This window comes from Centropristis striata, chromosome 17, assembly GCF_030273125.1.
Source record: "Centropristis striata isolate RG_2023a ecotype Rhode Island chromosome 17, C.striata_1.0, whole genome shotgun sequence".
NCBI classification, from domain to species: Eukaryota; Metazoa; Chordata; class Actinopteri; order Perciformes; family Serranidae; genus Centropristis; species Centropristis striata.
The window spans coordinates 32,704,278-32,726,146 of NC_081533.1; the positions used below are offsets into that span (position 1 = coordinate 32,704,278).

The window sequence follows — 21,869 nt, forward strand, 5'->3', positions numbered from 1 at the left end:
AAAGAAAGAAAGAAAGAAAGAAAGAAAGAAAGAAAGAAAGAAAGAAGGAAGGAAGGAAGGAAGGAAGGAAGGAAGGAAGGAAGGAAGGAAGGAAGGAAGGAAGGAAGGAAGGAAGGAAGGAAGGAAGGAAGGAAGGAAGGAAGGAAGAAGAAAGAAAGAAAGAAAGAAAGAAAGAAAGAAAGAAAGAAAGAAAGAAAGAAAGAAAGAAAGAAAGAAAGAAAGAAAGAAAGAAAGAAAGAAAGAAAGAAAGAAAGAAAGAAAGAAAGAAAGAAAGAAAGAGGGAAGAAGGAAGAAAGGAAGGAAGGAAAGAAAGAAAGAAAGAAAGAAAGAAAGAAAGAGGGAAGAAGGAAGAAAGAAAGAAAGAAAGAAAGAAAGAAAGAAGAAAGAAAGAAAGAAAGAGGGAAGAAGGAAGGAAGGAAGGAAGGAAAGAAAGAAAGAAAGAGGGAAGAAGGAAGAAAGGAAGGAAGGAAGGAAAGAAAGAAAGAAAGAAAGAAAGAAAGAAAGAAAGAAAGAAAAGAGGGAAGAAGGAAGAAAGGAAGGAAGGAAAGAAAGAAAGAAAGAGGGAAGAAGGAAGGAAGGAAGGAAAGAAAGAAAGAAAGAAAGAAAGAAACACAGAGGGAAGAAGGAAGAAAGGAAGGAAGGAAAGAAAGAAAGAAAGAAAGAGGGAAGAAGGAAGAAAGGAAGGAAAGAAAGAAAGAAAGAAAGAAAGAAAGAAGGAGGAAGGAAATAAGGAAGGAAGGAAGGAAGGAAAGAAAAAGAAAGAAAGAAAGAAAGAAAGAAAGAAAGAAAGAAAGAAAGAGGGAAGAAGCTGAAGAAAGAGGTCCATCCCTCCGTCGTCCAATCAGAGCCCTCAGAGGGAGGAGTCGGAGGATGGAGAGACTTAAAAGAGGAGAAATTCTCCAACTGAGAGTTGAGGAACAAGAGAAGCAGCTGATTCTCTAAACGAGAAGAAAACGAGAAGAAACAGACGAAGACGAGAAGAAACAGACGAAGACGAGAAGAAAGAAAAGAAAAAAGAAAAAGGAGAAGAAGAAAAAGAAAAAGAGACGAGGAGGAGAATTAAAGAAAAGATTTTTCTCCTTTAGACGGTGAGTTTGGATTCATATCAATAATATAAATTATAAGATTATTTTTTAAACTAATGATAATAATGACACACACACACACACACACACATATATATAAATATATATATATCACAATATTTATAATGTTAATTCTGTTTATCTTGATATTTAAGCAGAATATGATTTTTCTTTTTCATATAAATTAACAATTTAACCCTTAAGTTAGGGTTTCCAGCAACAAAAAAACAACAGATTAACAATAATTAATATTTTATTTGTTATTTCCTATTGTCTATCACTATTTGGGACATTCTTTTTTCATTATTATTGTATTATTAATTATTTTTTTATTATTAATGATTAATTATTTCATTGTTTTTTACTTTTTTTAGTTACTGAGAGCTTTTAAAAGGGAGCTGTATAACTAAATGCATAATAATAATGATAATAATAATAATAATAATAATAATATCAGTGGATGACATTCCTCAAGGAAAAAAAGGATAAAATTAATTTTTTTGTCTTCAAAATGGATTAGAAACTACAATACAGAATCAATAAATTCCTTTGTTAAAATCTAAACAAACAGAATAAAATAAATCTTATAAATAAATATAAATAAATAATATAAAATATACAAATGTGTATAAGAACATAAAATGTAATAAAGAGATTTTAAAGAATGAATAATAATTTATTATTTCTAAATAAATAAAAAAATAAATAACAAATTATACTATTTATATACTAATTATAATATTATATTATATATATATATATATAATATATACTAATTATAATATTTTATTTGCTATTTTCTTATTATAATAATCTCATAATAATAATAATAATAACAATAATAATAATGCACTATAATAATAATAATAATAATAATAATAATAATTATTATTATTATTATCTGTATAGAAATATGCATTCTAGTAATTAAAATATAAAACAATAAAAACAATAAATTAAGGAATAGCACCATGATCTGTAACAAATGTTTAATTTTATTGTTGTAGAACTAAAGAATAAATATTTTTAAATAAGAATCTTAATTATGTTTGAAACAGTTTCTGACAGTATGAGTATAACATTAATTTTGTCTATTTTTCAGCTGAACCAAATGACAAAAACAATGTATTTGTTGATTATATTTATATTATTAAGCTTTATCATAAATGTTTCTGTAAGTGTAAAGTAACGAGACGAACTGTCCAATCAGACGGAGGCTCCGTTCTCTTCGACCAATCAGGAGGCGGATCGATGACATGAGGAGTCCGGACGCTGAAGAGGTACAAAAATAAAACATTAAAGACAGAATATTACATTTAGAAATAACTCATAATGATTTATTTATTTATTTATTTATTATATTTATTTATTTATTTATTTATTTATTTATTTCCCTCAGTCGGTCCGCTGCACCGTGACCTCCTGCAGCTGTGTGTGTTTCAAGTCTGGAAGTGTCCAACTGAGGACCTGCGACCGCTGCGGACACGGCTGGGTCTCACACGGTGAGACACACACACACACACACACACACACACACACACATTATCACACTTGAGGAGTTTTCATTTATCTGTCATTTTTCTGCATAGCAACAACATTAAAGACCTTCACGACTCAAAGTTTAACCCAGAAACAAAATGTTTTACAAACACTACCGGTCAAAAGTACACCAATTTTTCCAGTTTTTTATTGAAATTCAAGCAGTTCAAGTCAAATGAACAGCTTGAAAGGGTCCAAAGGTAAGTGGTGAACAAGAAATGGGTTAACAACTTAACTCTATGGAGTCTTGGGCTATTTTGTCCATTTTTGAATTCTTTTCATGTCTTTGTAAGTCATTTTGTGTCTTTTTTTGGTCATTTTGTTTCTTTTTAGTCATTTTGTGTCTTTTTTTTTGGTCATTTTGTGTCTTTTTTGGTCATTTTGTGTCTTTTGGTGTCTTTTGGTGTCTTTTTTGTCATTTTGTGTCTTTTGGTATCTTTTTTTTAGTAATTTTGTGTCTTTTTTAAGTCATTTTGTGTCTTTTTTTAGTCATTTTGTGTCTTTTGGTGTCTTTTTTGTCATTTTGTCTTTTTTTGGTAATTTTGTGTCTTTTTTAGTCATTTTGTGTCTTTTGGTGTCTTTTTTGTCATTTTGTGTCTTTTTTTAGTCATTTTGTGTCTTTTTGTCATTTTGTGTCTTTTTTTGGTCATTTTGTGTCCTTTTTTGGTCATTTTGTGTCTTTTTTGGTCATTTTGTGTCTTTTTTTAGTCATTTTGTGTCTTTTTTTGGTCATTTTGTGTCTTTTTTTAGTCATTTTGTGTCTTTTGGTGTCTTTTTTCGTCATTTTGTGTCTTTTTTTAGTCATTTTGTGTCTTTTTTTTGTTATTTTGTGTCTTTTTTTGGTCATTTTGTGTCTTTTTTTTGTCATTTTGTGTCTTTTGGTGTCTTTTTTTGTCATTTTGTGTCTTTTTTTTGTCATTTTGTGTCTTTTGGTGTCTATTTTTAGTCATTTTGTGTCTTTTTTTGGTCATTTTGTGTCTTTTTTTAGTCCTTTAGTCCAACATAAAATGTGATTTTGAATCTTTTTTTTTTTACTTTCAAAACACTATCATGCTCAATAAAGAATTTTAAATGTTGCAAATGTGCAATAATTTAATTTTGTGTGTTCTAAAACTTTTGACCAGTAGTGTATGTAAAGATAACCGGTTAAACATGAGAGAACAGTACATAAGGTCCCCACAATGACGTCTAAACAGGTTCATGTCCCCACTATGCAGGTGTGATACAGAACTGGGTTTTGACAATGTTGGTATCCAACGAAGGAGGAGGCTCACATTTAGATTTACTGGCCTAGTTTCTGAACTCATGCAAAGAATTTCTCTCCGGTTTTCATATTAGACGTAAAATTACCCAAAAGATGTAAAATAACTACAAAATGACCCAGAAAAAGGTGAAATGACCAAAAAAGAGACATATGTAGAGATACATAGAGATATAAGATCAACAAAAGATGTAAATTAACCAGAAAAGAAAAAAATTAACACAAATAAGGGATACAAAATGGCCAAAAGAGACAAAAGTAAAAAAAAATAAAAAAAAACTTTAACAAAATGACCAAAAAAAAAAACCATCCAAGGCAAACAAAAGATGAAAATTAACCAAAAAAGACAAAATACTTAAAAAAGACACAAGTAATTGCCAAATAAATTCTAAAGAGACAGACAACACAAAATGACTAAAAGACAAAACAAAATAATCATCGAATCAGAAACAAACATACAAGACCAACAAAAGACGTAAATTAACAAAATAAGATAGAAAATAACACTAAAAAAGAACATAAATCAACACAAAAAGTACATAAAATGACAAAAACAGACACAAAATGACCAAAAAGACACAACAAAAGACGTAAATTAACAAAATAAGATGGAAAATAACACTAAAAAAGAACATAAATCAACACAAAAAATACATAAAATGACAAAAACAGACACAAAATGACCAAAAAGACACAACAAAAGACGTAAATTAACCAAATAAGATAGAAAATAACACTAAAAAAGAACATAAATCAACACAAAAAATACATAAAATGACAAAAACAGACACAAAATGACCAAAAAGACAAAACATGAACAGAAAACCTTCATCTAGTTGTGGAGATGTTTGTCTGATCATCAGATTTAAATCACATTTTTTTTATAATTTGTTTCTCTGCAGATTTGATTCAAACAAACTGTGGTTTAATGTTAACTTTATTCCCCTAAATTACAGTCAAAGACTTCTCTAGTGATGAACAATAATAAACCCCAAACCTCAAACAACATTTGTAATATTTTCATCATGTAGAATCACTTTGTCACTTTTTAACTTTTTAAAAATATTTAAAAAAACATTCCCGTTTCTCTGTGAACTCTGAGGGTTCCTGCCACAAAGAAACTTGGTTCAGTTTGACAGCGACACAATGTTGGACTTCCCCCACCTGCTGACACACACACACACACACACACACACCCACACACATACACACACACACACAAACACACACACACACACACAGATGTGTTCAGTCACCACGGTGACATGAAGTCAGGTGTCGCTGTCATCACATCACCAAGAGCATCTGGAGAGAGCATCTGCACACACACACACACACACACACACACACACACACACACACAGACACACACACTATGTTTTTTAAGTTGGCACAAAGGCATCTGTTGTAAGTTTATTTAATATTTTTTTTAATTTCAACGTTTCATTCTGTCATCTGCAATTTCCAGCAACAAAAAAACAACAGATTAACAATAATTAATTTTTTTTTTTGTTATTTCCTATTGTCTATCACTATTTGGGACATTCTTTTTTCATTATTATTGTATTATTAATTCATTTTTTATTATTCATGGTTAATTATTTCATTGTTTTTACTTTTTTTAGTTACTGAGAGCTATTAAAAGGGAGCTGTATAACTAAATGCATAATAATAACAATAATAATAATATAGGAAAATCCTCCAAAAATAAATAAAATAGGAAAATACATTTTTTTTAAGTTGGCACAAAGGCATCTGTTGTACGTTTATTTAATATTTTTTTTAATTTCAACGTTTCATTCTGTCATCTGCAATGATTAATCACAAAAATATCTGATTATGTTCACTTAGATTAAATTAATAGAAACTGTATAATTTATCAAATATAACTTAAACTGTTCAAAATCATTCTCATTTCAATATTTCATCAAAATATTAGTTCATTTCTGCAGTGAATCAGCTACAGTATGACAGTATGATTCCTCGTCTCCAGCGCTGGCGAAGCTCCACTTCCAGGCCCAGCCTCCCTCCAGCTGCGGCCCGGTCGAGGTGGCCCTCCCTGGGCTGGTGTTCGACCTGAGCTCCCTGGTCCTGTACGGAGCTCAGGCCGTTCCAGTTAGACTAAAGATTCTGCTGGACCGACTCTACAGCATCCTCACCCCAGAACAGGTAAATACCTTACGAACAGCTGATGGAAAAGACTTTAACCCTATAAAGCCTGAACCATGAAACAATTGCCAGAAAATTCTATTTATGTTTATTGAACCTGCTAACAACACTGTCAAAAAAATCTGTTTAATTTACGGTAAAATACCGGCAGCTGTGGTTGCCAGAACTTCACCGTAAAAATTACAGTGAATGGATTTTCTATTCTAAATTTTAAATCAGCAAAAACTGTAATTTAGACTGAATATTCCCGTTATTTTTAGGGTTATTGTGTCATTAATTCACACATCATGGTATTTCTCGATATTTTTTTTTTTTTTTTTTACAGCAAAACTGTGTGTTTCTTCCAGTTTATGTCAGAAAAAAGTAAAAGTTTTGTGCTATTCTTTGATTTACGGTAATTAAAAGAGTCTAATATGGTGATATAGAATTTTTTTATTTTACGCCCTATTTCTGATGTATTGACAGTGTTTTACTGTTATTTCTACAAAAAATTTTTACAGTGTATAAGTGCAGGTCCATTTGAAAAAAAATTTTTTTTTTACAGTAGAAAACCCACTCACTGTATTTTTTACGGGGATATTCTGGCAACCACAGCTGCCGGTATTTTACCGTAAATTAAACAGATTATTTTTTACAGTGAAACAACAACAACAAAAAAAATCAATATCAATTTGCATGTATGAATTCTAATTTGCATCATATTTGATACACCGGGTCTTTTCGTGCAACCTTAAAATATTTTTAACCAATTAAACTTTGACTTTCCTTTTAAAAAGTTTCTCAAACATACAAAATATTTTTTTTCCAAATAAGACAACATCATACATCTGCTGATATGAAGTTTTCATGCCGCAATGATGGATCCACCAGTGGAACCTGCAAATTATTTGGGCTACATCTGGTGTTTATATTTTTTTTTTTCTTCAACACATGTATACATCAGGTTTTTCAAGAAGAAGAAAAAGTCACACTGATGATTTAGAGGTCTCAAAAACTTGTGTATCAAATATGATACACTTGGCTTCATAGGGTTAAATAATTCAAAATAGTCTTAAAAGGCAGAGTTATAGTTTGTATCATGAAGCAATAGATCACATTTGAGGTGTTACATCACTTGTTGTCGTCTCCAGGTGGGCCACATCCTGCACACTCTGGGCTGGAGTTTAGGGGATTATGTGAGAGGCTACATGCTGCAGGTAAACACCTACACAGTCTCATACAGCGTTATAACTTATACACTTATGAACTTTACATTAAACTCCCCGGAGTCACCGATCACAGTGTTCTGGCTTCAAACTCCCTGATAATAAATAGCAGGTTAATGTGGAATTACAGGCACAGTTTATACTGTGCATGCATTAAATCAGGTTTAATGTTCTCAAGTTGTTTTCTTTGCTTATAAACCTGCACAATTTGCCTTTTTGATCTGTTCACATCAACGTTTATTTCCCTCCAGCATCCCAATGGGAAGGTGTTGGACCGCTGGTTGACGGTGACCCCTGAAGAAGAGCTGCTCATCCTCAAACAGTTCCTCCGATTTGGCGAGACGCGGCCCATCGTGGAGTTGATGACACTCCAGTGCCTGGCAGCTGTCAATCATCAACTCTCTGATCCGGAGATAAATCCCACCCCCAAGAGCTGCCAATCAAACGTCAACAAGTTGGGAGTCCATCGGAACGGTGGGAGAACTCCTGGAGTGTTCAGGAACACAAGAGAAGATTCAGATTTAGTCTGTCGTTTGAATAAAAACAGTCCTGCCGCCGACCACAACGACGCCCCACCACATTTTGAAAACTTTCCAGGTGGACCGTCTTTGCTTCTGCCTTTCCACTTCCCAAGCTCTGCCTTGCACTGTTTGGTTCCTCCCACCAAGGTAATCGAATGACATTACTCTTATTTCTAAAGAAAATCCACATTGTTTTTCAGCAAGTTCCGCAAGTAAAGTTCTTTAAATTTTGATATGGAGCTTTTTTTCTTCTTCTCTCGATCAGGAGCTCGTTCCTCCCAGCAAGCTAACACAATGCATCCGGAAGCTCAGCGGGACCAAACTGGGCGAGAGTTATCGCCAGGATGAAGGAAGACGAGAGCAAGAGAACGATCTGGTTTTCCAGCAATCTAAAGTCGAATGGGGTTTAAAAGTCAAAGCAGACCCTGACAAGCCAAACCAGGCCCAACCGATATGGCACAATGACCAGGAGGTTGATCTTCACAGGGTTGCGACCAAACAGGAGAACACCTCCTCAATCTCTCCGTCCTTGAACTCCTCACTTATCCCGACTTCTTCGCCACTCTATCCGTCCATTTCTTCGTCTTCCCCGAAGATTTCCCAAAAGTTGCCGGGTCCCTCCTCCTACTCTCTGAATCCTCTCCCATCTTTCTCCTCCTCCTTCCTCTGTCCTCTTACCACCTCCTCCTTTTCCTCCTCCCTCCATCCTCTCTCGTCCTCGTCCTCATCCCTCCGTCCTCTCCCCTCCTCCCTCTGCTCGCTTCCTTCTCTTTCGCCCGCAGGAGGTAGGAAGGGAAGGGTCTGCTGTGGCGTCTGTGGGAAAAGCTTCTATGATAAAGGTAGGACTGTTGTTGGTTTCACAAGTATGTTACACATCAAGTTTCACTTCGAGATCCTCTACTGATCTTACATCTTTGGGTTCTGTAGGGTTTCATTTTAGGTCCTGTGTTTAGCTTGTGTTTTGGAGTTCTACAAGGTTCAATTCTAGATCTGCTACAGATCTTGTGCACTTAGTTCGAGATCCTCTGATGATCTCATATCTTGGTGTCCCACTGGTTCAATTTCTGTAGCATTCAAGTTTAGGTCCCGTGTTGATCTTGTTTCTTGGTGTTCCAACGGAGTTCAATTCGAAGTCTGCTGAATTTAATTTAATTTAATGATTTCTACGACTGATCTAAGGCATTTGAGGTTTCACAAGTTTCAATTTGATGTCCTTTATTACTCTTGCATCTTGGTGTTCCGCTGGGTTCAATTCCAGGTCCTTTACTGATCTTGTGGTTAAGACTTTCACAGGGTTTAATTCAAAGTCTTTTACTTCTGACCTTATGTCTTGGTGTTCCACAGGGTTAATTTTGGGATCCTCTGTTGATCTTGTGGTTAAGACTTTCTTAAGGTTTAATTTAAGGCCTTTATTATTCACCTTACGTCTTTCAGTTCCACATGGTTCAATTCAATGCCCTTCTGCTGATCTTGCATTTTGGGTCTTGGTGTTCCACAGGGTTCACTTTGGGGTCCTCTGACGATCTTAAGTTAGGACTTTCCCATGGTTTAATTTAAGGTTTTCTTCTTTTGATCATATGTATTTGGGTTTCTGCACAGTTCAATTGGATTTCTTCTATGAGTCTTGCATCTTTGGGTTCTATAGGGTTTTATTTTAAGTACTGTGTTGATATTGTGTCTTTGTGTTTGACGGGGTACAATTTGAGGTCCTCTGCTAATCAGGGGTCAGGACTTTTTCAGGGTTTGGTATTAGGTCTTTTGCTACCAATTTGTCTTTTGGTTCCTCAGGGTAAGATTTGAGGTCGTTTAGTGGTCTATGGGTCAGGACATTTTCAGGGTTTAATTTAATGTCTTCTACTACCTATCCTATGTCTTTGGGTTCCACACGGATCAATTCAATGTCCTCTACTGATCTGCCTTCTTGGGGTTTAATAAGGTTTCATTTTAGGTCCTCTGTTGAACTTGTGTCTTGGTGTTCCACAGGTTCAATTTGAGGTCCTGTAGACAGGCAAGGCCCTGGGTTTATTTCAGACCAGTAGTTCCTTGCGAAACAAGACCATAATGGTGTTTATAAGGAAATCTTATCCTTCATGCATGTTGGGGTTGGATTCCTGGTTGAACAGCTACTAGCGTAAGAAGGTCAGCTGACACAAACTCAACAAAAGCACCATTTTCCCTTCTTTTTTTGTGCAGGAACACTGAAGATCCACTACAACGCCGTCCACTTGAAAATCAAACATCGGTGCACTGTGGCGGGCTGCACCATGGTCTTCAGCTCGTTGCGCAGCCGGAACCGGCACAGTGCCAACCCGAACCCACGGCTGCACACAGGCACTAACAGAGATGGAAACACCCACAGGAACACACATACTGACCCACTAACAGGCATTCACTCTGAAACACAGACACACAAGGACAAAAATGCTGAAAAAGACAGTCACAGCACTGAAAGACAAATCAGCAGCAGCAGACCTTGGCAGGAAGACGATGATGCACACATGCTGGTGCGTGTACACGCCCTGAGAAACGGGTTTAGCGGGCAAAGAAATACTTACTTTTGCCGGGATGATACACAAGCCAACTCTCCTCCTCCTTCTCCTCGTCCTCTGAGCCACGACACCAGCCAGAACTTCCCGCCGAGTGACTCCACATACAGACCCAACCTGCACCCCCAGGCCCCGCCTCCTCCTCCACTCGTCCCAGCTCGCAGTGCTTCCTCCCTGGGTTCACCTCCCTCCCTCATCCCCCTCGTTGCTCGTGCACCAGAGAAACGCTGTCGACACCTGCTCAGCCTTCACGCCGACCACACCGTAGTACCTGCTCCACTCCCTAGCCCCGCCCCCATCACCAACAGCCAGCCAGTGTCATGTGACTGTGATGTCACGGAGGGGAAACGAGAAGAGACTCGCAGCAGCCCTCTGACCGGCCGGCAGTGGCAGTGGGAGTCAGGCGACCCCGTGCCGAAGAAGAAGCCCAGGAAGTCGAGCATGCCAGTGAAAATAGAGAGAGAGAAGGTGGAGGGGCCGAGAGAAGAGGCAGAAGTGTCGAATGTTGATAAGAAATCAATTGAAGCCAGAGTTTAAATTTTCGTTGCCTGATTTCAGATTATCTCATTTTGCCAAATATTTCTTTGGGCAGTTTTTTTTAAACAGTCAATCAAAACTCAACAAAAAAGAATACAGAGAAAGAAAATTAGGTCCGATTTTACATCATATTAATGGTTTTATCACCTGAAGTTGTTGTTTCACTCTGCCATGATATGTAATGTATATAATGTATAAATGTAATGTATATATTTAACAGCATGCTGTTCTGTGTCAGGGGTCCCCCTTGTGTTTGTTGTCTGGCATTGCAATTATGACTGTAATAAAAACTATAACCATGATGCATTTAGTTGCTACTGCTGTATTGTCACAGGGAAAACAAGTTAAAAGACATATGGAAGTTGGTGATTTTGATACTATAGATCTCCAGGTTTTGTTGTTCTTTGAAAGTGCAGTGGAGTATAGTAAGTGTTTGCGTGCATGGTTGAGAGTGTGCTGTATGATAAGGTATGAGTGACTTAGATGAGACAAATGTGCAGATATGCGCAAGAGGAAGGGACATAAATAGGCAAGTAAGTGGCAATAATAATAATTTTGATAAATAGGTTAAATAACTAGATGAATACAAATATTACGACAAAAGGGAAACATTATTAATAATAATAATAATAATAATAATAATAATGTAAAAAACGAAATCAGCTAGGCTAAATCAGACAGTGGTGGAAAAAGTATTCAGATCCTTTACTTAAGTAAAAGTACTATACAGATACAACACTGTGAAATTACTCCACTACAAGTAAAAGTCCTGCATTCAAAACTTACTGAAGTAAAAGTACAGAAGTATCAGCATCAAAATGTACTTAAAGTATCAAAAGTAAAAGTACTCATTATGCAGAATGGACCCACTCAGATTGCTTCATATATTCTAAAAATATATTGTTGGGTTATTATTTTTGATGCATTTATGTACGGACCGCTTTAATTTTCTCAAGGTAGGGCTCATTTTAACAACTTAATATACTCTTATGATGTTCAATTTAAAACATGTTAACATGTTAGCAAACATTTCATATTAATTATGTTTTTATGTTAAATCTTGAACTGAAAAGTAACTAAAACTGGCAGCTAAATGTAGTGGAGTAAAAAGTACAATATTTGCCTCAAAATGTAGTGAAGTAGAAGTATAAAGTAACATAAAATGGAAATACTCAAGTAAAGTACAAATATCTCAAAATTGTACTTAAGTACTAGTCTGGCAGTCTGGGTATACCCAGGCTACTTAAGTACAGTACTTGAGTAAATGTACTTAGTTACATTCCACCACTGAAATCAGATCATGACTCGACTCGAAATATTACAAATACAAAAAACAACGGTGAAAAAATATGACAAGATCATTCTTGGGGGTTGGGGGGCTTGAAAGTATTTATTTTTATATGGAAAAGGGGGGCCAAGTAGAAACACTTTGGGAACCACTGTTCTAATGCAGGGGTGTCAAACTCTGGCCCGCAGTTTAATTTTATTTGGCCCACGAGCCAATATCAAATTATTATATTATTATTGTACTATAAAAGCTGACCCGACGATATTATACGGCGCATTTACCGCCAATATTAGATTTATTATTTTTATATTATTTTTAAATGTATTAACCTGTTGAAAAAGTTTATTTTGATATTTAAATCAGAAGGATGCAAATAGAAAAGACGCATACGATTTTTATTTAATTTTTATTTAATAAATTAATGACATTGATGTGTTTTTTATTTGAAATTTGATTTTGCATGTCTACACTATTTAGTTATATATTGTATGTTTATAAGCGTTGCTGGTTCCATATTTAATGTTAAAGCAAAACATGTTTGGTATATATTAAAAGGTTTATTTGTTCAATGTTGGCCCGCGATTTTATTCAAGTTTTAAATTTTGGCCCATTGTGCATTTGAGTTTGTTCTAATGGATGCACCTATACAAGAAGAGGAAAAGGGAACCTCTTCTCCTCGGTTTCTACCCGGATGATGTTTCTGCGTGCACCGACAACCGGAAACGGGTTTTCAGTTTTTAGTAAACAATGCGGTGAGTGGTTAGGACTTTCCATCACTTGTTTAAACGATGGTAAACACTTTTTTAACAGGCTTAAGGTTGATTGTTTGAGTAAAATGTCTAAAGGGGAGCTGCTCAGAGAGTTTGTGACGGAGAGACTGGCCGCGGCCTCCCAGGAGATCTTAGCGGTGGTGGACAGGATCGTAGCCGGGTATGAGGAGGAGGCGTCCGGCTTCAGGCAGGAGGTCGAGCTGCAGAAGAGGCAGCTGGAGCTCCTGCAGGCTCAGCTCTCCCGCTACCAAGCAGGTTCGTCACTCCTTTCAGCTCCTAAAAAAAATGAAACAAGAATCCTGCAGGGTTGAGATAGTTGCACACCGAACCCCATTGAAATATTTCACAATTTAACATTTAAATCACTGTCAACATATCTGCATAAATCAAATGACCAAACCTAAGACGTTAATTTAATAAGAAATACTTATTTTTAATTCGGCATTGCAACAACCGCCTACTATTGATGTTTTATTTGGCATTTTCTTAATAAATGTCCAAACTCTCATTAAGATCTCGTTAAGATGAGAAAAAAATGTATTGCATGTTTTTTGTATTTTAATGTTTACATTTGCAAATGAGGCCATAACTCATCAAATATGCGCTCATTTGCATACAGACAAAATCAGATCGTTTGATAAAGTCATGCTCAAAATTTTTTCCAAGAGTAAACATGTATACTTGGGGGTCTGAGGTGGTGAAAGCCTTTGTGGAACCTGGTCAGGAGGCAGTGTTGACCTATGGACGGACGGATTAAGAAATGAAGTGCCCCATGCAAAATAACTATATACAGCATGCACACACACATATGAACTATATACAAGAACTATATACTATATGCAAAATAACTACATACAGCATGCGCACTTCATTTCTTAATCCGTCCGTTCCCTAAAGGTTTTCACCAACTCAGACTCAACTCAGACCCCCAAGTATACATGTTTACTCTTGGAAAAAATATTTTGAGCATGACTTTATCAAACAATCTGATTTGGTCTGTATGCAAATGAGCGCATATTTGATGAGGTATGGCCTCATTTGCATATGTAAACATTAAAATACAAAAAACATGCAATACATTGTTTTCTCATCTTAACATAAGTAATCAACTGAGAAAGTTTCATGGTGATATCTATTATTATTATTTTTTACCCTATTCACCTGTGGTGTCTTTACTTTATTGTCTTATTATGCTAATTATGCAAATTGCCCAAAGTGCAACTTTTAGCAACCAAGTTAAATTCCATCCATTAGGCCTATAGATGACATTTCTGCAATAAAACTTTAGGGTACTCAACATTTCTGGGTTCAGGAAATTACGACTAGACTATCATTGCAAATGGGAAAATGAACTCAAGTCAAGTCAATTTTATTTATATAGCCCAAAATGCTGATGCTGTGTGTATGCCGAATTTACAAATATATATCAGTGTTGTTTCTAAACATATTGAGTCATGTTTTATGCACATGTATAATTGAACTTTAAATCGCTGAGAGAAATTAGAATAGTGGTTTTTGTTATTGGAGTTTTGCACGCATGTTTTTGATTTTTTTTTTGTTGCACAATCTAACCCTTGAAATACAGCTGCAAAATCAGAATTGTGATTACTTTGACCAATATTGCAGTTACGACGTGATTCATGAAAAAGGAATGGAATGATAATTTTTGCGTCATTAGTCGTATTTTCCCATTAAAAATATATTTAAATCATCACGACACTTTTATATAAGCTATATTTTTTCTTAGGTACGGAGAATACGATTTGTACAGTGCCACAATACTTTATTCCGAATTATATTTTACAAATTGTGCCTTTAACAAATAATGCATCTCCTGCGATTTATATCTACACTACTGGTCAAAAGTTTTAGAACACACCAACTTTTCCAGAATTTAATTGAAAATGATGCAGTTTAATGTCTCAGTGTACTCTGAAATTAATGCACATTTGCAACATTTAAAATTCTTCATTGAGCATGATAGTGTTTTGAAAGTAAAAAAAAGATTCAAAATCACATTTTATGTTGGACTAAAGGACTAAAAAAAGACACAAAATGACCAAAAAAAGACACCAAATGACCAAAAAAAGACACAAAATGACAGAAAAAGACACCAAAAGACACAAAATGACTAAAAAAAGACACAAAATTACCAAAAAAAGACACAAAATGACAGAAAAAGACACCAAAAGACACAAAATGACTAAAAAAAGACACAAAATGACAAAAAAAAGACACAAAATGACCAAAAGAAGACACCAAAAAACACAAGATTACAAAAAAAAGACACAAAATGACTAAAAAAAGACACAAAATGACAAAAAAAGACACCAAAAGACACCAAATGACCAAAAAAAAGACACAAAATGACCAAAAAAAGACACAAAATGACTTACAAAGACATGAAAAGAATTAAAAAATGGACAAAATAGCCCAAGACTCCATAGAGTTAAGTTGTTAACCCATTTCTTGTTCCCTGAAAAAGGCCTACTTGTATAATTCTGAAATGTACATTATTTTTCAGTTTTGGTTAAGCTTACCTTTTTTTATTTACCTCTGGCAGTTCACCACTTACCTTTGTACCCTTTCAAGCTGTTCATTTGACTTGAACTGCTTGAATTTCAATAAAAAACTGGGAAAATTGGGCTGTTCTAAAACTTTTGACCGGTAGTGTATGTTTGGTCCACATTGTGATTTCCATAAAGTACCTCCAAATCACACAATCATTAATTTCTGTCTTTTTTTCCAGGTGGGAAGCCCAGCAGGAGTCTCGGCTCAGTTGAGGAGGATGAAGAAGAGGAGGAAGAGTCCCCTGAACATCCTGAGGACTCGGAGGACTCGACTCATCAGACTCCGAGGTTCTCCATAACTATAAATTCTGGGAAATATGGAAAATCCTGGAACGCGATCAGGCTGAAATTAATAAAATAATAAAATAAATTTAAATCAATTAGTGTGATTTAATAAATTAAACTGTATAAATAAAAGTCTAAAAAAACCAAGTGAATAAAATATAAAAAATAAATCTATAAATATATACAGGAAGTTATTAACAAATGTGAAAATAACTGAATCATGGCCTTTTATTGATGTCTTTTTATTCCACATGAATCTTTATATTTTCGCATTTTTTATTTAATATTTTATTTATTTATCTTTATGTTCCAAAATGGTTTATCCGGCAACATATTTACGTTAGTTTAAGTAAATTTAAAGAAATTTCTTTATTTTTTTTCTTATTCGAATTTTTTAATTTTCTTTATATTTCCAAATTTCTTATTGATTTATTTTTATTCATATTTCCACAATTTCTATTTATTATTTTATTGATTTATTTTTATGTTCCAAAATGGTTTATCTGCTAACATTTCAATAATAATTTAATAATTAATTTAATTTTACTTATGTATTATTTGATCTATTTCCCTTCATGTTTCCACATTTTTTTATTTCCTTTTGTATTACTATCAGATTTTTTTAAATTCTCTTTGTATTTCCAAATTTCTTATTGATTTATTTTTATTAATATATCTCCACAATTTTTTTTAATTTAAAATTATTAAATGTATTTATCTTAACATTTCCAATTTTTTTTAAATGTACTTTACTTTTTAATAAATTTAATTTATTATTTTATTTAACACTCTTTATATTTCCAAATTTATTTTGTCAGTCATGACAGTGAGAAAAAAATCCTTTTTCCAGTTTATGTTTATAAATTTATCTAATTTTGCTACTGGCATTAATAGACCGCTATAATTAACCTGCATCCGCTCTTCTTCTTCCAGGTCTTTTTCTCTCAGGCGTCAGAATAAGAGGCGGAAACCTATCAGACCTCAGATCATTGAAACACAGAACGATGTGGACCTCAGGATCCGGATCCTGCAGAACTCTCAGACCTGCGTGCTCTCAAACAACGGTACGTGTACAAAGTTTGTTAAAGTGTGCCAATGGGTGGTTACCAAATGGGGAACTATGAGCTTAAAATTGTCAATATTTTTTATAGTGTTCTCGTGCAGAGTTTTGCAACTCTGACTAAACACCAAGTTAAACCATTGCCAATGAAGACAGAGCCGTAGTAAGTTTGATCATTTACTGTCACACTTCACATTAACATGTTGGTGAAAACTGCAAATAAAGCGATACAAAACGTATTTTAACTTAAACATGACAACAAACACAGCTGTAAACATGATACACATTGCTGCCTGCTTGTATATAATTGTAAATGAAAACACTTAACTTAATTTATCAAATATATTAATATATAATAAAGTGGATGTGCAGATTCATGCAACACATGTCTGCCTTCCTTTGTTCCAGTCAAACAGGAAGTAACTAAACAGGAAGTGACTAAACAGGAAGTAACTAAACAGGAAGTGACTAAACAGGAAGTAACTAAATAGGAATTGATCCCAGAGGAAGTGACTAAACAGGATGTGACATCATAATATTAAGTAAACAAATAATACATTTACAAAATAAGTTTGTAAACTTTAAGTAATCATCCACCTCTTGTTTCTAACTTAAATTAAATACCAGTAAATTATCTAAAGTAAACATTACAGAAAGCCTTAAAGGCGACACATTTTTTGTTTTTCCTCCACCAGTTCTGAAGAAAAGTCCAGTTCTGAGGTTTAAGTGTCCAGGCGGCCTGCAGGAAGAAGACTTTCTGGACTTGCTGAGGTCCACGTTCCCTCAGCTGTCCGGAGACGACAAACGATTCGACGTCTTAATGTCCGACAAGAGACGAAGGTTACAGCCTCTCAGGGTGAAGAAGCTGACGGCCGAGGAGATCCACAGAAACATCAGCGGCTCAGGGGGGAAGTCCATGCTCTACATCAGACTGAAGGTACCTTTAAATATTCTCTTCTGTCCTTTAAGACAGAGAGTCTAATGTTTGTGAAAGTAACCTTTTTATCAAACTTTTTTCAAAAGGAACCTCAGGCCGCCGATGGAGACACTGATCCTTTGCAGACAAAAGACACTGAAGACTGTCTGTCCACCGTGGAGACGTTCGATCAAACGAGGTAATCAAAACGACTCAAACAAACACAAAGTGGCTCAAAGTATGTGGACACCTGGAAATTAAACAGCAAAATCAAGACTCATGAGTTTTATTAGAGGGAACACTTAAAGATTGCTTCTGGCCAAAAATGTGTCTGTGGAGTTTCCATAGCTGCTGCACCCACTCATTATAAAATATGTCCACATACTTTTGGCTGCATAGTGTTGTATTATCAACCATAAAAAAAGCTATCAGACGTTAAATTCCTTCCTTCTGTTTCCCCTAAATCTTTGCTCCGGCAGCCCCACTCAGGAGGCTGAAGGTAGCGAGGAAGACGTTTTTGGTTCAACCTCTCAACAAGACATGGAAACAGAGCGAGCTGAAGATGAGGATCGTTGTGCGATATCAGAACCAGCTGAGAGTAAAGAGGAAGGAAGGGATGATACTGAAAGGGAAGACGAAAGAGAAGAACCGATTGACGACGATGACGATTGGAAACCAGACAGGAGCGACGAAGAGCCGAAAGAAACCGGCTCATCAAAGACGACTAAGTGCGAGAAAGTCAGGCGTTGTGGTGTCAAGATCACGGAGTCAAAGACTGAGATCAGCGACGTTCTCGCCTGCAAAGTCTGCGGAGCTCTGCACCAATCAGAGATCACGTTCGTCAAACACGCCTGGAGTCATGTCGACGATCCCGTAAGTCTTTGCGGAGTGTGCGGAGAGTTTTCAGAGTCCACCGAGGCGTTGAAGGATCATCTTCAAAGTCTCCACAAAACGATGGACTGTCACATCTGCGGAGAGTCTTTCATCAGCGCCCTCAGCCTCGATGAACACGTGGCCGCCCACTCGGGGGAGAAACCGTATAAATGCAATGTTTGCCACGATGCGTTTGCATTGAAGGCGTCTCTGGACAACCATCAAAAACTCCACCAGGCGGTGAAACCGAACAAATGTTACACCTGCCATAAAGTGTTCGCCCTGAAGGAACATTTGAAACTTCACCGCAGGACTCACACCAACAAGAAGTCGCACCTCTGCGGCGTGTGCGGTAAATCCCTCAGCGACTACAGATCCTTATCCCGCCATAAGATGACCCACTCTGGGGAAAGGCCTCACAGTTGTCAGGTTTGCGGGAGACGCTTCAAACTCCCCGGCACACTGAGGCAACACGAGAAGATCCACACGGACCGAGAGCGGTCGTACCTCTGCGACGTCTGCTGCAAAATGTTCCTGACAAACAAGCAGCTGCAGATCCACATGAGGACACACACCAACGAGAAACCTTACCACTGCGGCGAATGCGGCAAGGGATTCTCCACCAAGGGACCTCTGACCATCCACATGCGGATCCACACCGGAGAGACACCGTACCGCTGCCCGGACTGCGGCTGGTCCTTCAAACGCAAGATCAACCTGGATAATCATGTGACGGTCCATTCAGGCGTCAAACCGTTTGTCTGTGGGATTTGCGGCAAGGCGTGTGCTCGCAAATCGTACTTGACCGTCCACATGAGGACCCACAACGGGGAGAGACCGTACAAGTGTACTCTCTGCGACAAAGCCTTCACCCAGAGCCACTGTCTGAAAACTCACATGAAGAGCCATCTGGTAGCGCAAACTGCAACGTGACACTCACAACGGACCAAATTCATACTTTCATGTTCTCCCATAAAACTGTGAATTCTTGTGTTTTTCCTCTATTTACTTTGTTTGGTTGAGCTATACCAGGGTTGGGCGATCGGACGAATATAACGATTGAATTCTAATGATTGATGACGTTTTCAGATTGCCTGACCCAATTCTGTCCACTGCGCAAAGTTCATTACATGTCGAGAGATGGCTGAAATTTAAAAAAAAACATTTTTTACACAATGCAACTCTGGTGGTTTCTTATGTTCAGGGTTGTCTTGTGTGCCCTCTATTAGAGTCTTTCAGAAATGCGTAAAATAAAGGTAAAGTTTGGAAAATTTGCGGCAAGGCGTGTGCTCGCAAATCGTACTTGACCATCCACATGAGGACCCACAACGGGGAGAGACCGTACAAGTGTACTCTCTGCGACAAAGCCTTCACCCAGAGCCACTGTCTGAAAACTCACATAAAGAGCCATCTGGTAGCGCAAACTGCAACGTGACACTCACAACGGACCAAATTCATACTTTCATGTTCTCCCATAAAACTGAATTCTTGTGTTTTTCCTCCTTTCCTTGTCTTGTCCGTGTCTTTCCTTCCTTTACTTTGTTTGGTTGAGCTGTACCAGGGTTGGGCGATCGGACGAATATAACGATTGAATTCTAATGATTGATGACATTTTCAGATTGCCTGACCCAATTCTGTCCACTGCGCAAAGTTCATTACATGTCGTGAGATGGCTGAAATAAAGAAAAAACATTTGTTACACAATGCAACTCTGGTGGTTCCTTATGTTCAGGGTTGTCTTGTGTGCCCTCTATTAGAGTCTTTCAGTAATGCGTAAAATAAAGGTAAAGTTTGGAAAATTTGCGGCAAGGCGTGTGCTCGCAAAAATCGTACTTGACCGTCCACATGAGGACCCACAACGGGGAGAGACCGTACAAGTGTACTCTCTGCGACAAAGCCTTCACCCAGAGCCACTGCAACTCTGGTGGTTCCTTATGTTCAGGGTTGTCTTGTGTGCCCTCTATTGGAGTCTTTCAGTAATGCGTGAAATAAAGGTAAAGTTTGGAAAACACAACATTGATTCTGTTTTGCATTTTTTGTTTGGCACAGTTTCACGGGCTGGAAACTGAGCCGAGATTAAACATAATTTCAAAAAGTTGTTCAAAGTGGAAATATGAAATTCATAATTAAAAAATCATAAATAATAGTCTCTACATATTGCCTTTTGTCTACTTCATATTTTTATTGACTTATAAAATTTACTACAGTCACAGCAGTCTCAATAACACAATTCACTCTGGAATACACAACAGTTTTGCTTCTGTCTTCATAAACCTGTTTGAAGCATTTGATATAATAAAATCCTTATTCACGAAATACAGAAAAATAAGACCAAATTCATACTTTCATGTTCTCCCATAAAACTGTGAATTTTTGTGTTTTTTCCTCTATTTACTTTGTTGGTCTACCTATACCAGGGTTAGGTGATTGGACGAAAATAACAATTGAAATCTTTTGATAGTTTTCAGATTGCCCAACCCAATTATTGCCACTGTGCAATATTCATTGCATATCATGATGGCTGAAATAATAAAAAATTAAAAAAAATGTGTTTACACAATACAACTCTGGTGGTTCTATGTGTTCAGGGTTCTCGTGTGTGCCCTCTAGTGGAGTCCTTCAGTAAATTAAGGTATGAAAATATAGAAAACAGAACTTTTTGACTGTTTTGCATTTTTCTTTGCCACCGCTGGTTACGGGCAGGTAACTGTCAAGATGTTCAAAGTGCAAATATGAAATTCACAATTAACAAAATATAAATATAAACATAAAACAAATCTACTACCAAGGTTATTATAGCTAACGAAAACTAACAAAATAACGAAAACTAGAATTGAAAAAACATTTTCGTTAACTGAAATAAAAATAAAAACTAGAGTTTTTAAAGAACGATAACTAACTAAAACTGTATTTTGTGGTTACAAAACTAACTAAAACTAACTAAAATGATGGTGAAAATGTCCTTAGTTTTCGTTTTTGTCAACTTTTTTCATTCATAATTCAGTGTATTTATTTGAACATGCAACACATGGTGAATATGTTTACTGAGACTGGGATGTTTACACTAGAACCAAAATTCAAAACACCCAGAACTGTAAGAGTTAATAACCTTATTGGGGCTGAGATGATAAACCAAAGGAAATAAAGGAAACATTTATTATGACCTCTTTGAATCTGGCACCCAACAAATACCCCATTACAAAAAAACTAAAACTAACACTAAAACTAATAAAAACTAAACTAA

General features: G+C 36.1%; 2 protein-coding genes across 2 annotated transcripts; both read left to right on the plus strand.

Moving 5' to 3' along the window:
- Positions 1 to 2,341: 2,341 nt before the first annotated feature.
- Positions 2,342 to 10,863, plus strand: LOC131989290 (zinc finger protein basonuclin-2-like). The gene is made up of 7 exons (XM_059354481.1): positions 2,342 to 2,365; positions 2,485 to 2,587; positions 5,879 to 6,054; positions 7,185 to 7,250; positions 7,511 to 7,927; positions 8,046 to 8,619; positions 9,974 to 10,863. Exons 1-7 carry the CDS (start codon positions 2,342 to 2,344, stop codon positions 10,861 to 10,863), a joined length of 2,250 nt encoding a protein of 749 aa, XP_059210464.1.
- A 2,016-nt stretch (positions 10,864 to 12,879) lies between these two features.
- On the plus strand, positions 12,880 to 20,329 carry LOC131989073 (zinc finger protein 436-like). Its single transcript, XM_059354244.1, has 6 exons — positions 12,880 to 13,176; positions 15,671 to 15,779; positions 16,710 to 16,840; positions 17,532 to 17,773; positions 17,860 to 17,951; positions 18,232 to 20,329. The coding sequence occupies exons 1-6, from the start codon at positions 12,987 to 12,989 to the stop codon at positions 19,556 to 19,558; spliced, it is 2,091 nt and encodes a 696-aa protein (XP_059210227.1). The 5' UTR covers positions 12,880 to 12,986; the 3' UTR covers positions 19,559 to 20,329.
- The last annotated feature ends 1,540 nt before the right edge of the window (positions 20,330 to 21,869 follow it).

Excerpts from the sequence above, each read along its gene's own strand:
- LOC131989073 (XM_059354244.1), top strand. The coding sequence starts at position 12,987 with ATGTCTAAAGGGGAGCTGCTCAGAGAGTTTGTGACGGAGAGACTGGCC. Across the intron at positions 17,774-17,859 it reads TGCTCTACATCAGACTGAAG|GAACCTCAGGCCGCCGATGG; the intron begins GTACCTTTAAAT and ends TTTTTTCAAAAG. Across the intron at positions 17,952-18,231 it reads GAGACGTTCGATCAAACGAG|CCCCACTCAGGAGGCTGAAG; the intron begins GTAATCAAAACG and ends TTGCTCCGGCAG.
- LOC131989290 (XM_059354481.1), top strand. The coding sequence starts at position 2,342 with ATGAGGAGTCCGGACGCTGAAGAG. Across the intron at positions 7,251-7,510 it reads TGAGAGGCTACATGCTGCAG|CATCCCAATGGGAAGGTGTT; the intron begins GTAAACACCTAC and ends ATTTCCCTCCAG. Across the intron at positions 7,928-8,045 it reads GTTTGGTTCCTCCCACCAAG|GAGCTCGTTCCTCCCAGCAA; the intron begins GTAATCGAATGA and ends TCTCTCGATCAG.